General features: G+C 41.5%; 1 protein-coding gene across 3 annotated transcripts in view; it reads right to left on the bottom strand.

The window, feature by feature from the left end:
- Positions 1 to 15,627, bottom strand: part of XRRA1 (X-ray radiation resistance associated 1) — a 62,198-nt gene that overhangs the window by 26,812 nt on the left and 19,759 nt on the right. For all 3 annotated transcript variants that reach the window (XM_007080840.2, XM_042958029.1, XM_015536993.2), the window contains one exon: positions 10,958 to 11,091. In XM_007080840.2, the coding sequence (XP_007080902.1) occupies positions 10,958 to 11,091 (134 nt within the window). The remainder of the gene's footprint in view (positions 1 to 10,957; positions 11,092 to 15,627) is intronic.

Raw genomic sequence — 15,627 nt, 5'->3', positions numbered from 1 at the left:
AGCAAGGGCAGGGAACAAACTCCACCATCCCCAAGAAGTGGGAATGGGAATAGGAATGGAGATGGAGAACAGGAAATCAATCAAGAGATATAACCACCTTGGGAACCCTCTTTAGTGTCCCACAGAGGTCCCTGTAGAGAGGGACTGGAAGGTGTAATTCCCTCCCCAACTGACCCCTTCCCCAAATCCTACTCACACATACAGTCTTCTGTATGGAGAAAGGTTGCACACATCCACAGATGGACTCAGTGAGACCCGACTGGGGCAGGATGGGGTGCACTAGTAATGCTCATGGAAAATACCAGAGTGAATAAGGCATGCCCAAGTTGGGGGGAAACATTCTGAAGAAAGAATACTGCACAAATTTGGGTCAGGTCAGACTCCTGGGTATGCTGTGTCACCCTAAGGATTGGTAACTATGGGATCACCAGAAGACAAACCCCTTGGCATGGACCACAGCTTTGGTCCATGTGGGGTAAGGTAGGCTGGCTGCAGTGAGGCTCTCTTCTAAAGCAACTTAATAAAAAGCACATATCAGTAAGGAGTTGAGAAGTCTCTTTTTAAATTCAAACTCTCTGAGGAGACCCAGAAACACCTGACAGTGGAATTTAACGGGCTGAGATCCTGAATCACACAGGCAGGGCAGGAAGTCAGGGCATTTTAGGTACTACCATTAATGTGGCCTCATTTGTGCCTCTAGATGGATAAGACCTATGTAATTCTTTTTTATTTTTTTCCAACTTAAAAAAAAGATTTTATATTTTTAGGTAATCTCTACACCCAATGTGGGGTTCAAACCTATAACCCCAAGATCAAGAGTTCCATGCTCTACCAACTGAACCAACCAGGTGCCCCTTTTTAAGTACACAAACACAGATGACTCAAATCATGTTTTCAGTTCTCCCTCCAACTCGTTTTTCTCCATATACCCAAATTAAACACTCAATACACTCAACAAAGGATGAAAGAAGCCTTTAGTTCATGGTATTTGAAGGTCACAGGCGATTCTTTTCTTCTCCTGAAAAGACCAACTTTCATGCACTAAATTTTTAATCTCTACCTGAGAGCAATTATAGGAGGGTGCACAGCAGCTCTGTTGATTTATAATTAATTGGCCAATCTTTTTCACTCCAGTGAGATGTGAAACAGCTAAAAAATAAGCCTTCGAAAAATTCCTCTTAAATTCCATAATGAAGGAGGTAGCTCTGTCCTGTCTTTTGTGACAAGTTATCGTGTTTTGCCTTTTAAAAGCTGTACCCTAATTATAACATAGAAAAGCCTAATTTTGTCTCTAATACTGATGTCTTAAAATAGGGGGGCAGTCAGTAGGTGGGTAAGGAGGACAAGAAGCGAGGCTGCAGAGGAAAGTGTCAGGCTCTCCAATGGAGTCCTTCTCATGGCAGTTTTGGTAGAAGAGCTCTTTGAAGTGGCAGGAGTCTATCAGTATGGAGAAGCTGAAGTTTCCAGCTGTTCAGAGTGGTGCTATTTTTATTATACCTTCTCTTGCCAAAAGGAATTTAATACCATTTAAAATACAACAGATTTGACTTAATTTTTTTAGAAGCTAAGAGTATGCCCCAGTGATTGGATTCAGGAATGGGAATTTGTGTGCCATATTAAGGAAGCATGGGAATGGGGACCAGCAGCCCTAGGCTGTGGCTCTGGTGGTGCTGCTGCTGCTTTGCTTGCTGGGTGACTTCTACCTGGTGTCCAGCATATCTGGTCCTGGTCAGTTCCCCTATCTACATGATGAAAGAGGATTTCTTTTACTTTACATTGTAAGACTTCTGATTAAGCCAAAAATATTGCAGAACAGACTGGACTAAGAGCTGCAGTAAAACAGATGAAATTTAGCAAGTTGTAATGCCCATTAAAATGTCAGATCAGCTCCTGTGATACAGAAAACCCACAGTGCAACCCAGGATGAGAGAGACATGGCTTCACAACTCGCTTGTGTAAAAGAGGACTTATAATGTGGCTGCTAAAGATCTGGTGTTCTTTTAGGCATTTTTAGGAAAACAGTGCTTAGAAAAAAGGAGGTAACCATCCCCTCTGCCCCGTGCTGGTCAAGCCTGAGAGAGATGACACGTATGGTCCAAGGGGGAAAAGGAACAGGCTTAATGGGAGAGCCAAAGTCTCAGATGTCAATCAAAACATGTAATAGGACAGGCTAATGATACAAGTAGGTCAGATATCCCCCTAACTCACCCAGACAGAGATAAAGTGTGATCTATCCAGAAATGGAGACACAAATAGTCCAAAATAAATGAGGTATATGGTGAAATGGAAAAAAGTCAAGAGAAAGGAGGATGGAGAAGCAGAGTCAGGTCATGAAAAGCCTTGTGATCAATGTTAATGGAGTTTATCTTTAGAACACTGGGAAGCTGCTGAAGGACTTCAAGTAGAGCAGTGATCGAATCAGATGTGCATTTTAGGAACATCCCTCTGGCTGATGGTAAGGTGGGTGTGTTGGGAGGTGATCAAGAGAAAGAAACATTTGACAGATCCTTAGCTGTATCCCAAGTAGCATGGGCTGTGCTGATTTGCTGCAGTGAGACTGAACAGGAGGACAACAGAAATGGCCAAGTTTGAGAAACATTTAGAAAGTACAATTCACAGCATCTGGAGACTGAGTGGATGTGAGGGAGGGAAGAACTCAGGCTGATGCCCACGTTTCTCACTCAGACAACTGCACTGCTGATGGAGAGCAGTGCCCATCACTGAGGCCAGGGACACGGGAGGAGATCTTGGCATGGGCATATGCATGATGACTTTGATATAATAAGTAAAAGACATGGGCTCATAGCTCAGAAGATGGATGTGAAGTAGAGAAATAAAGAAGACTTGGAAGGGATGAAACTATCAAGATTATAAAGATTAATAAAAACAGTGGGTTGAGAGTAGAAAACTGGGGACGATCAACATTTAAGAGGCTGGCAGAAGAAGAGGAATCCAAAGAGCATTTTGAGTGTGGGAAGACAAATGGGAAGAAAATAACAGTAATACTTGTTTGGAGCCTCATAGCTTTCAAAGCACAATTATTTCAATTGATATCCTGATGTAAGTAGGAGTGCATTTATTTTACCCATCTTATAAAGAAATAGAAGGACATAGTGGTGGAGACTTGCCTTACTGTATGCAACAAGGCTTCCCACTGAAAACAACTAAAATGATGAATAAAACATAAAAAGATTCATTTATTTTTTTTTAATTTTTAAATGTTTGTTTATTCTTTAAGAGAGAGAGAAAGAGATAGACAAAGACAGCATGAAGGGGGAAGGGCAGAGAGAGAGGGAGACATAGAATCTGAAGCAGGCTCCAAACAGGCTCCAGGCACAGAGCCCGATGCGGGGCTCGAACTCATAAACTGTAAGATCATGACCTAAGCCAAAGTTGGTTGCTTAACCTCCTGAGCCACCCAGGCGCCCCAAAAGATTCATCATTTAAAAACACATAAGAGATGTGAAGACAGTAAAGTAGTAGTACCAAAATATAAAAGTCGAGACAGAAACCAAGCACAAGAAGCCATGTTTGCCTTGAGGACACTTGCTGATCTTGTCGAAACAGAAGGTGGGGCATGTAATTGGAGACCCCCTACACGAATGTAGGATCCTAAAGAGATATATCCTCAGGAGAGAGGGAACTAGCACTAAACCCATGCCCCTCATCCCACAGCTAGAAGAAAACTGCCTTGGGGTGAAAAGAAAGGAAGGGGGAGGGCAGACTGGTCCTCTTGCAAAATTACAGCCCAAATTTGTATCATCAGAGTGGTTCAGAGAATATCCAGCTAGTTTAGTTTAGTTTAAAATGGTTTCATACTGAGTGTTCCTAGGCATCTGGCCAAAATAAATGGAAAGGTTTATGGTATCACAGACTAACTCATGTAGGCCAACTATCCCTTGAGTATGAACTAGAAAATCCAGACAAAATATATATATTAAAAACAATTGGGATGTCTGGCTGGCTCAGTTAGTAGAGCATGTGACTCTTGATCTCAGGGTTGTGAGTTCAAGCCCCATGTTGAACATGGAGCCTACTTAAAAAAAACAAAATAAATTTCTTTAAGGCATGTGGGAACTAACAACCTGTGAAAATTTAGGGGGCTGGGATTTGGAAAAAGAAGGAAACTCAAAGGGGATCTTGTAAAATTTGGGGTCTCTTTTTCCCTAGGGCTATCTGCTGACTCCAGAAGTGGCAGAGAGGTTGAGATGCTGAGCAGAGATTCTAACAACTATGCTAGTCTAGAGGCCAAAAATTAGATTCCAGGGTATGCCACAGAAGGGAAGCCCTGATAAACTGCCCCTACCTTAAATTAGGACATTGAAGGACTAAATCCTAGGAGGAAGTGTGAACTAGAAACAGTGTGGTCCTTGCAGAGACTGAAGACTAGCTTCAAATAATTAAGCACGAATTATATATATAAAAAAAGTCTAGAGTTGGTAAGAAAAAAATTATTTGAGTTGCCCAGAGGTCATGGCGTCTCATAGTTTCCTGATTATTTACCTTTAAATTAAAACTAATTAGACTTAAATAAAAGTAAAAATTCAGTTTTTCAGTCACAATGATCACATTTCAAGTGCTCAACATGACTAGTGGCTACCATATTGAACAATGCAGATATAGAACACTGTCAACACTGCAGAAAATTCTGACCGTCCTAAACTAGGCCTTTCAAGGATTACCAGACAATATCTGCAAATTGGTGCTAATATCTGGGGATATGAAAGGCATGGTGGTCTATCATTCAAAGTAGGGGATTACAAAGGTCAGGTGGAAGAATGGAAATTTAGCCTGTGAATGAACCCAGTGAAGTCATCAACTTACATCGTGGTTATCTCCCCAGTTCCTGAATATATAGTTATTTTTTGAATGTATAATTAGAATAGACATACTAAGCAACCAACAGAATAACCACATTTGTTTACTGACCAACAAAGTGAGAGCTATTATACAAGGCAGGGACAGATTGAAGCCTGAGGAATTTTGCTTTTAGAACAGTAAACCTAAAGTTATTCCCCATCCCTGAGGTAACTACAGAGATTACTGTCATCACTGAAGACAAGAAAGGTAAAAGGATACTGAGTCTTATGATATTCCTGTTAAACTTGTTTGTCTTGTGTAGAAGACAGGTCTTGAAGAATGACTATAGCTTACTGCAGGCTTAATCAAGTGGTGACTCCAATTTTAGCTGCTGTTCCACATGTGGACTCTTCTTACTGTAGCACATCAACACAGCCCCTGGTGCTTGGGATTTAGCTAAGGACCTATCAAATACTGCCTTCTCCTTACCAAACAACAAGAACTACCAGAAACAGTCTGCTTTTGTCTGACTGGGATAACAGTACATCTTTGTCCTCTTCTCCCAGGGCAACATCAACTCTTTATGTTTACCATAATCTATTACATCTACCACCAATCTATTTTGGTATTCCACAAAACATCATGTTGATTGGACCTAATGGGCAGTAAGTTGCAAATACTCTAGATGATTTAGTAAGATTCATGTGTGTCAAAGGATGGAGGGAACCCCCACCACCAATTCAAGGAACTACTACCTTCATTAATTTTCTTGTTGTCCAGGTATCTGGAACATGTTGGGATATACCTCCAACGTGAAAGACATAATCCTTCACCTTGCACCACCTGTTACTTATGAAAAAGGCACAAAGCTTTGTTGACCTTTTTGGACTTTGGAAGCAATGCATAAAACATCTGTGCCAATCTAACCCTTACTGAGTATCCCATGAGGATGCCAGTTTTGTGTGAGGCTCAGAGCAAAACAAGGCTCTGCAACAGGTCCAACTGCATGAATTGTTTTCTGGACATTAGGTCCTTGGCCAAAGGCATTGGGCAATATGACTCGATAGGTCCAACTATGCTCTAAGTGCCTAAGGCAAAAAGGTGTGCTATACAGTACAGGGTTACATCCTGGTTTTCAAGGACAGTTTGAGTTTTCACCTGTTATCACAAAATAATTAATAGTGTTCCTTTTCCCTCTCAAATATATCCTGGTTTGGATGAGAAGTTAACGTGGCCTATGAATGGAGCCTTTTATAGGTGTCAATTGCAGAATCATTTTTGAGCAAAGTTATGCCGATTCTGTGAACAACTATTTTCCTTTTGAAAAACAGTTTCTGCCTTACTGCCCCATGTTGGTAAAGACTGAACACCTGGTCACAGGAACACTGAGTGGCCATGTGACCTCAGTGGCTCATCATGAACTGAATGTGTCACAGAATTCCCTCATCAAGTGAAGTAATATGTGAGATCTGGCTCAAGCAAGTCTGGAAAAATTGCGTGAATGAATATGGCTTTGGTTCCAATGATGCCTACTCCTGCTGTACTATTACCTCTCCATCAACCCACAACTAAGAGTCTATGAGCAGTTAATGTAGGAGAGAGCCCCCAGCTGGGTTTACGAATGATTGTGCATGACATTCTGACACTAAAGAAAGACTATTGCAGTATTACAACTTTACAGGAGGGTGTCTCTGAAAGACAGGGGAAGAGGAACCCTCCCAAAACGTAAAACTTACGGCAATATATCTATTTGCTTGGTTTATGCTGATTCATGGGCAGTGGCTGATGGTTTAGCTGAATAGTCAAAGCTTGGAAAAAATACTGTGAAACTGCTGACAGAGAGGTCTAAGGGGCAATTATGTGAACGGACCTCTCAGAATGGACAGAGAGTTCAAGGATTATTTGCATCCCATGTGAATGTTTCCCAAAGATGATCCACTCAGAGGAGACTCAATGATCAAGTGGACAAGATGACCCATTTCACAAAGTCAGTTGGGTCTCTCTCCTTGGATACCCTAGTACTTGCAAAATGCCCTTAGCACAGGCATGGAGGCTACACACATCCCCTCACCAAAGCAGATCTGGTCATCATCCCTGCTGAGTACCTAAAATGCCGACAGCAGAAGCCAATGTTAAGCCCCTAACATGGCACCATTTCTGAAAGAATTAGCCAGCCATCTAGTGGGAAGATGACTGTGGGCACCTTCCTTCATAAAAGGAGCAGTAATTTGTTTTGTTTACTGGAATAAATACGTACTTTGGACATGGATTTGCATTCCCTGACCACAATATTCTTCCAGCATCACTGGAGAATTACAGAATGTCTTATTCATTATCCTGGTGCCTCACATACAATTGCTTCTAACCATGGAACACATTTGATAGCAAATGAGTACAATAATGAGCTTGTAAACATGTAATTCACTTTTTTACCATGTATCTCATGATGTAGAAGTAGCTGATCTAAAAGGTAAAATAGGTTTGTTTTTTTTTAACAACTCATTGATCGCACCAGCTAGGAGACCACCCCCTGTGAAGTGGGCACTCTGACTTACAGGAAGGGGTATCATATAAACCAGCAACCAATAATGATGCTATTTTTTTTTCATAACTAGAACATAGGATCTAGCAATTAATGGAAGGAAATGAGAACAGATCCTCTTACAGTTATCCACTTCCAGAATTGTTGCCTCCATTCCTGCAAGTAGAATCTTAGTTGCCTAGGGAGGAATGCTTTTACAGGGACACAAAGAACAGTTTCTCTTAACTAAAAGCTGAGATTGCTGAGGGCCACTTGGGTTCCTCATTCCACTAAACCAACAGGCAGGAAACAAGGAATTTACTGTATTGGCTGAGTGATTGATACTGATTATCAAAAGTAGGTATGATCGCTGTTATACCATGAGGACAGAATATGATTAGAATACAGGGAGTTACAAGGTGTTCCTCTTGGAAGTGTCCTCTCCATTAGTCAAAGTAAATGGAATTTCTGCAAGATGAAAAGAGTTTTGAAGACAGATGGTGGTGGGGATAGGACAATGATGTGAACATACTTAAGTGAACACCACTGCACATTTGAAAATGGTTAGGATGGTAAATTTTATGTTATGTGTATGTTACCACAATTTTAAAAAGCATTAATAGAAGACTACAACCCAATAAAAAAGCATTAATAACTTTGATCCTTCAGGAATGAATGTTTGGGATACTATACCAGTTAAAGAGTCCAAACAGCCAAGATGCTGGATAAGGAAGAAGGGGACATTAAATAGGTGATGGAATAAGGATTCATAAATATGTACTATGGCCTCCTGACCAATTAAGAAAAGAACATTATAGCAAATGTGTATATTTTCTTTTTAGCTTGCTGTGTGTGTGCATGTGTGCACGTGCATGTGTGCGTACGTGTGTATGTGTGCATGTGTATAAATTGCTAGTGGTAAATGACTCTGCAGCTTAGTTTTTAGGTTATAAAATATTCAGGTGGCACTGTGACTGCTTTAGAAGACAGAGTAATATCATCCAGAGATGGATATGGTGAGTGATGGAACTATGTCTCATCCTTTTATAGAAGAGGGTAAAAGTGTCCTAAGAGGAAAAAAATTCCTTCATGTAAGCTGAAGGTATACTGTGGTTGCTACTGTTATATGAAAATTAAATTTGGAGAGAAGGAGGAGAGTAGATGTTGGGTTTCCAAGGGGTGGGTGACACCAGTCATCTGCCTATTTGTTCTTAACCTTTATTCCTTTCCTCTGTGTTCTGCTATGTATTGTAAGGGGCCAGAGCCACCCTTAAACTACGCTTCCCAGGCCACCTTCCCAACTGGCTTCCAGTGAGATACTGCCAAGGGAGGGATTGGTGAGACTGGAAGACCAAAACAGGTGGAACAGCAACTATCTTATTTGGTTCCTGACAGCTTGCTGGTGGCAGCAGTACAACAACAGGTGGTTCTAACAGCAGCATCTGTGCTGGCAGAGGTTCCAGCCCTGACTGAGGCAGCACATCTGCTGCGGATCTACAACTATAGCACTTTTACAACTTTTAGACCTAAAAGCCCAGCAGCAAGGATGGGGCGCCTGGGTGGCTCAGTCGGTTAAGTGCCCGACTTCAGCTCAGGTCATGTCGGGCTCTGTGCTGACAGCACAGAGCCTTGAGCCTGCTTTGGATTCTCTCTCTCTCTCTCTCTCTCTCTCTCTCTCTGCCCCTTCCCCCACTCATATTCTCTCTCTCTCTCTCAAAAATAAACATTGAAAAAAAAGTTAAAGCCCAGCAGCAGGGATAGGCTTGTAGGCCCCAGTCCAGCAGTGTGAACAGCTTCTGATCTCTTGAGTATCAACCTTCTTCCTTTTTGCTCTTTCCATACCCCTCTTCTCCATTGTGCTCTTCCAGCCCTTCCACCACCTATGTAACCAATTCCCTCCATTTATTATTGCTAATATTTAGGTGTAATAAAGGTACTCTGATTGGTTTTTTTCAAGAGTCCTTATCTTTTAGAACTGTACACTGGATTATTTACAGATGAAACTACATGAATCTGCTATATTCATTTATGGCTGGATACATTTGAGATTTTTCTTAAGAATAATCTAAGGTTGGGTGTGGTGGGGATATAGGTGAAACATGATTGGCTATGACCTCAGAACTGTCAGACAATAATTGCTGGGTGATGGGTAAATGGAGGTTCATTTTGCCATTGACTCTGCTTCTATGTGTGTTTGGAATTTTCCACAATGAAATGCCACCTATTATCTCTCCCCACTAAAAACAATGAACTACTCTCCATTTGCAATACCTCAAGTGGTTTTTATATTCCTGACTGATATGTGTCTGGTCATAAAGAAAAACTGGTTAAGATGAAGCCAACACTGAGGGAAAAAAGATCACACCTGTATCCAGCCATAAGTGAATCCAGCACTCACCTTAGGACTTACAGGTACGTGAGCCAATAAATTCCCTTTTTGTTTAAGCTAGTTTGAGTTGATTTCTGTCACTTGCAAACAAAAGGAGCCTAATGAAATCCCTAATATAATGATCACTATCATTGTCCTAACCCCTTGAGAAACTAACCAACCACTTTCATCTCTGTAATCTCCATCACATCTACCATCATCACAATAAACATTATCACCCTGACTTTCACCTTCACCATCTCTGAATTGGTTAACATCCACTGAATACCTTCTTGTGTGAAAGCACTAGATCATCATCCAGATGCTTCAGATCAAAGATAAGTAAGACAGGGCCTCTGCCCTCACAGTGCTCACAATCTATTTGGGAGACTATATGTATATCATCCATTTATCTATTATACATATATTTATGTATATTTATGAGGTGTAAGTCACAATAGAATGTACTAAGTTCTAAAGTAAGAAGGAAAACATTAAATTCAACAGATACTTAGAGAAGGGAGGAGGAAGTATGGTCTAAAACAGTCAGGGAAGCCTTCTGGTAAGGAAAGGAGGAGGGCCTGAGCAGGCCCTTGGAATACATGCAGAATCTACATAAGAAAAGAACATAATGGCCATAAGCATGGTCTCTAGACCATGCTTAAATTCTGACTCAGCCACTTATTAGCAGTTATTTAACATATCTGTGCCTCAATTTCCTCATCTATAAAAGAGGGATAATAATAGGACACCTATTTCATAGGATTGTTGTGAGGATCAAATGAGTTAATATGTATATGTGCTGAGAACCATGTCTGGCACATAGTAAGCACTATGTATATGGCATTATTACGAACAGAGAAAGGACTGGTACATTCTGGTCAGAAAGCATGGCCTGAACAAAGGTGCAAAATGGTAACATACAAAGCATAGTAGGTTTGTGAAGGGGAAAAGTCTGGCAAGAGCAATGTCCACAATTTACCCATGACCAATCAGAGGCAGGGAAAGGGACTTGTTAGATACCTGAACGTCTCCTAATAGCATAGAGGAGTGTGAGGCCACCCATCTGAGGCCTAGTCATTCTTTGGGTCCCTGCTTCCATGACTGTCTTTCTTAGGAACTTCAGTCGGTAGCATTTTCCCTGCTTTGAGCACTTACAGCCTGTCTTTATAGCACTTCTGAGCTGCTCTGGGCTATTTCTTTGCATAACTTGCACCCAAAGGTTCATGAGGGAACACGTGGCATGGACCTTAGAATGTGGAACTTACTGTTCTGTGACAGCCAAATTGAGTGGCAGGGAAGTGAGCCCGTTGCCTGTGAGGAGCAGGACACGGAGGTGTGGCAGAATCCCCAGATCACAAATGGCCTCTGCAGTCAGGCTGTTAAAGGAAAGGTCCAGGAACTATGGTACAAAGATAAAAGATGGGAGAGTAGAAGCACTATGCATGACAATGATGCTCATATGTGAGGTGGGAGCTAACTACTTTTTTTTTTTTTAACCTTCTGGGCAGCCCCATCACTCACAAGCCTAAAACCCTCTTGATTCCCTGGATTAACATTCAAGGCCTATTATAGTCCTTTCCCAGCCTATTTTCTAGCTTTAGCTCCCACTGCAAATCTTGATTTGTCCTGTGGTGCTGACCAAAGTGACATCTTTCCCATTCCCTGCATCATCCCACCTGGAGATAACTGCTTGAGCTTTTCACTCAACCAGGAATGCCCTTTCTCCATGTGTCTGAATCCAAGCCCCAAAAGGGCAACTCAAAAGCTGCATCCTTATAAAATCTTTCCTAATCCCCCAGCCAGATGGAATCTCGCTCTCCCCTGACGTTAAGTGCTTTATCTAGGGGTACTTCTCACAGTCAACCAGGTATCTGATAGTTGGATACACATCTTAAGAATAGGGATATTGGTACATGGATGTACCTAGCATAGTCCTGGCACACAGTGGTGGACTATACCATAAACTGTCAGGTCAAGGGCCATGCTCCTCTATTGCTATATCCTTGTAATCTAGCATAGGACCTTGCACATAATAGGTGCATATAAAAAATCAGCTGAAATGAACTGGCTTATGAGGGCAATGACCCAAACTTTCACCTCATTATCAACCAAGGCCACCTAGACTTATGAAATAATTGGGTCAGGGGCCTGTCGGTAAACTGAGTGTCTATGTGCAAAAACAAAGGCAGTTGGGATAAATGATATCAACTAGTCTTTTTTCTCTCTCTTTTGGGCCTCTCTAGACACTCACTTTAGCACTTATGTATAAATCTGCTTCTTCTCCTCCCCTTCCATCCATACATACCCTTTGAAGCTTAGGGAGGGAGCCAAACCATAAGAGACTCTTAAAAGCTGAGAATAAACTGAGGGTTGATGGGGGGTGGGAGGGAGGGGAAAGTGGGTGATGGACATTGAGGAGGGCACCTGTTGGGATGAGCACTGGGTGTTGTATGGAAACCATTTGACAATAAATTTCATATTAAAAAAATAAATAAAGAAAAAGAAAAAGAAAAATATGGGGGCAATTTCAGCATCTTATCCAGCTGGTGAAGGAACAAGGTCTTTGGTCGACAACGTCAGTGTTACACAGTCAGACATATAAACAACTGACTGTAGGTCACTGCCAGAGGAGGACTGGGTTTGGTCTGACTCCACTGTTATAATTAATTTATTGTCCCTGTAGACCTGAGTTTGAGTACTGGCCAAATGTGTGATTTGGGCAAATGACTTAACCTGAGCTTCCTTATCTACAAAGTAGAAATAATAATGAGTCCTTGGGGTGCCTGTGTGGCTCAGTCAGTTAAGTGTCCAACTCTTGATTTCAGCTCAGGTCATGATCTCACAGTTCGTGAGTTGGAGCCCGGCATCAGGCTCTGCACTGACAGCGTGGAGCCTGCTTGGGATTCTCTTTCTCCCTCTCTGCCCCCTCCCCTGCTCGCTCACTCTCTCTCAAAATAAATAAACTTTAATAATGAGTCCTTATGAGGAATTATGTGGATAAAACCTTTAGCATGAGTTTGCCACACAGTAAGAACTTAGTTAATATTGGCTGTCATCATTATAACCATCCTTTCATTCAAGAACCTTACACTAAAGGTTGCTTTGTACCAGTCTCTGTCCTCTTTCTGCTAGCTCACAACCTAGTTGGAAAGCTAGATACATACATGTATCTATTAAGTAGCAATGCTGCTGGGATAGAGGTCTGAACACAGACCAATGGAAGCACACAGGAAGGAATAGTCAGCTCTACCAAAGGATGCAGCAGCTTCACAGAACAGGTGATGCTTGGGTTATCTTCAGAAACTAGTTGGTAGTCACCAAATTGTTGAGGGCAAAAAGACATGCAGTACAGCAAGAAGCATGTACAGAAACCAGGAGGCAAGAGGTAGCCTAGCCTGTTCTGAGAACTGTAAACAGTTTGGGTATGACTAGAGTCTGTGGTATAACAGAGGGCTTGATAAGACTGGGCAGGCCATGAAAGCTACCAAGCACCAAAGGAGTGCTGAGTTCATGCCGCCATCAGCAAATTCCAAGTTTTGAGACACACAAGGTGTGATTCCACTTGGCAGGGGCAAAGTGAGAAGCTTTCGAGGAAGAAGACTTGGAAAGCTGGCTCGGATACACAGTTTGTAAACGTGGGGAAAATCCTCTCCCTCGTACCCATATGTGGGCAGTCAATAAGACCTATGGATTCTATCTCCTTAATATCTCTCATTCTTGTTCCCTCCAACTCATTCTTCATGCAGCAACCCTACCTATTATCCACTGGATACTTCAAACTCCTTAGGAAGGCTTCCAAGGCTTCCCACGGTCTCTCTTCTGCCACCTCTCCAGGCTCATCTGTCACTACACTCTACTGTGCTTCACTCTCCATTCCAACCACACTGAGCTGTTTCATCAGTGTTGTAGCTCAGGGGTTGGTAAACTAACGCCTCTGAGCCACATCCATCCTGCTGTCTGTTTTGTGAGGCCTCTGGGCTAAGAAAAATTTTTACACTTTTAAATGGTTGAAAAAAGATCAAAGACTAATGTGTGAAAATTATGTGCAATTCAAATTTGAGCACCATAAAGTTTTATTGGAGCACAGCCATGCTCATTTGTTTACATTGTATCTATTGCTGCTTTCCTTTATAACAGAACTAATTATGACAGTTCTGACTAGTTATGACCATACAGAGCACAAACCTTAAAACACTCACTGTCTGGCCTCCTACAGAAAAAGTTTGCTGACCCTTGTCCTAGTTGGTTTGGCTATTCAATATTGGGTCCAAATTTGTCTTCCATAGAATTAAGGGCAGCTCAAAGAAATGAATAGCCTTAGAATCACAGGTCACAGAACTTCATAGCTGGCCCAGAATTTATAGAGGGGGGAGTTTAAGTCCCAGAGAAGGGAAGTGAGTTGGCCAAGGAACTATGTCAGAGTAGTGGCAGAATCAAGACAAGAAACAAGCTCTCCTGACTCTCAGGGCAGGGCTCCAACTGAGCCTTTTTCAGACCTGAATGTAGAAAACCAAATCATGGCAAAGTTAAGTTTTTCTAAATTGACTGCTGAAGAATTCTACTCTTCTGGTGGCAGCCTTTCTGGCAAACAAGAACAGAAGATTCCTAACCTCCTGCATCTGCTGAGTCACATCAAGTTTTATTACACTTCAAAGTATTCATTACTGTGAACTGCAAATTCAGGACTTTTGACAGCTTTATGCTTTTTTCTTAGAGAGACCTTGCAAATCATAGAGACAGAAACAAATGATTAGCCAAGAGATTTCCTTTTCTCATTTATATTCGGCATCTTGACTTTGGTCTGCTCTCTTATGTAAATAAATTCCCTTGGGTAAGGCTGGGTCTGCTGGATAAATAATCTTTATCAGAAGGTATCAAACTATGAAGTGGGACATCCAAGAATCAATTACAGTGAACCATTAGAGCCAAGCTAGTCAGCTGTGGGGTCTGAGCCTATAGTCATGTCCCCTTCCTATGGCCCACTGGCACTTGAAATAGGGGTTTGAAATAGTAGGTGTGAGGAAGACAAGATGCCTGGCACGATGCATGACACACAGGAACTCAAATGACTACTCTTTTAAAAAGTAAAATAACTCCCAGAATGGAAGGTTATAAGAAGCTTCCAGGTCTGTACGTCACAGAAATGGCTACCCATTTGGCTAATGGCTATCTCTAACATCTGGAATCTCTTTTCCACTGTTTATACTGAAATATTGTATACAATTTTTTTTTTTTTTAACACAGCACAAAATCACACCAGTTGTTATCAATTTACACTAACTCTGTTTTACTGGACTTTTAAGAGCTCTGCTTCCTGGACAATTCTTAGGACCACTCCTATTACAAATCATAGTAAATCACTGCTATCCTCAATATGACTTGAAACCATGGAGAAAAAGTACCATTACATTGAGTATAGCATGTTTTAAGAACACAAGGACATATAATCCATTTTAGGAAGATTGCCATCCCAAACAGTTAAAACTTTTTAAAACTTTGGCATACAAAGGGCATTAACTCTGAAATATTCACTCTTGTGGAAGGACTCTCTCTCTCTCTTTAGCAAGACTAAGTTAAGTGAGGCTTTTGTGAAGAGTGGCTGACCATTAAATAATTTAAGTTATTAACTCTTTGGGGTCAACCCCAAGGTTTATGACATACAGACATTCTGCTGAGATTTGAATCTGAAACACTTCTACTATAAGGCCAACATGTGGGGAAGAGTCCATTATTCAGTGAATCAGCCTGGCCAGGTGCCCAACCCCACACCTTGCTCCAATTCTGTGGTTCTCTAATCTCCATGCATGCAGTGCCTCTGAGGTAGTGACATAAGTTTTGTTTCTTTGTGGAAAATGGCCCTAAAATTTTCATGGAAGTTGAAGAGGTGATTAACTTGAAGTATGAGAACATGCATAGAAAATACATCACTACGGGA

The sequence above is a fragment of the Panthera tigris genome, chromosome D1 (assembly GCF_018350195.1).
Source record: "Panthera tigris isolate Pti1 chromosome D1, P.tigris_Pti1_mat1.1, whole genome shotgun sequence".
NCBI lineage: Eukaryota > Metazoa > Chordata > Mammalia > Carnivora > Felidae > Panthera > Panthera tigris.
The sequence above is the reverse complement of the archived record's forward strand: the minus strand, read 5'-3'. Positions and strand labels throughout refer to the sequence as shown.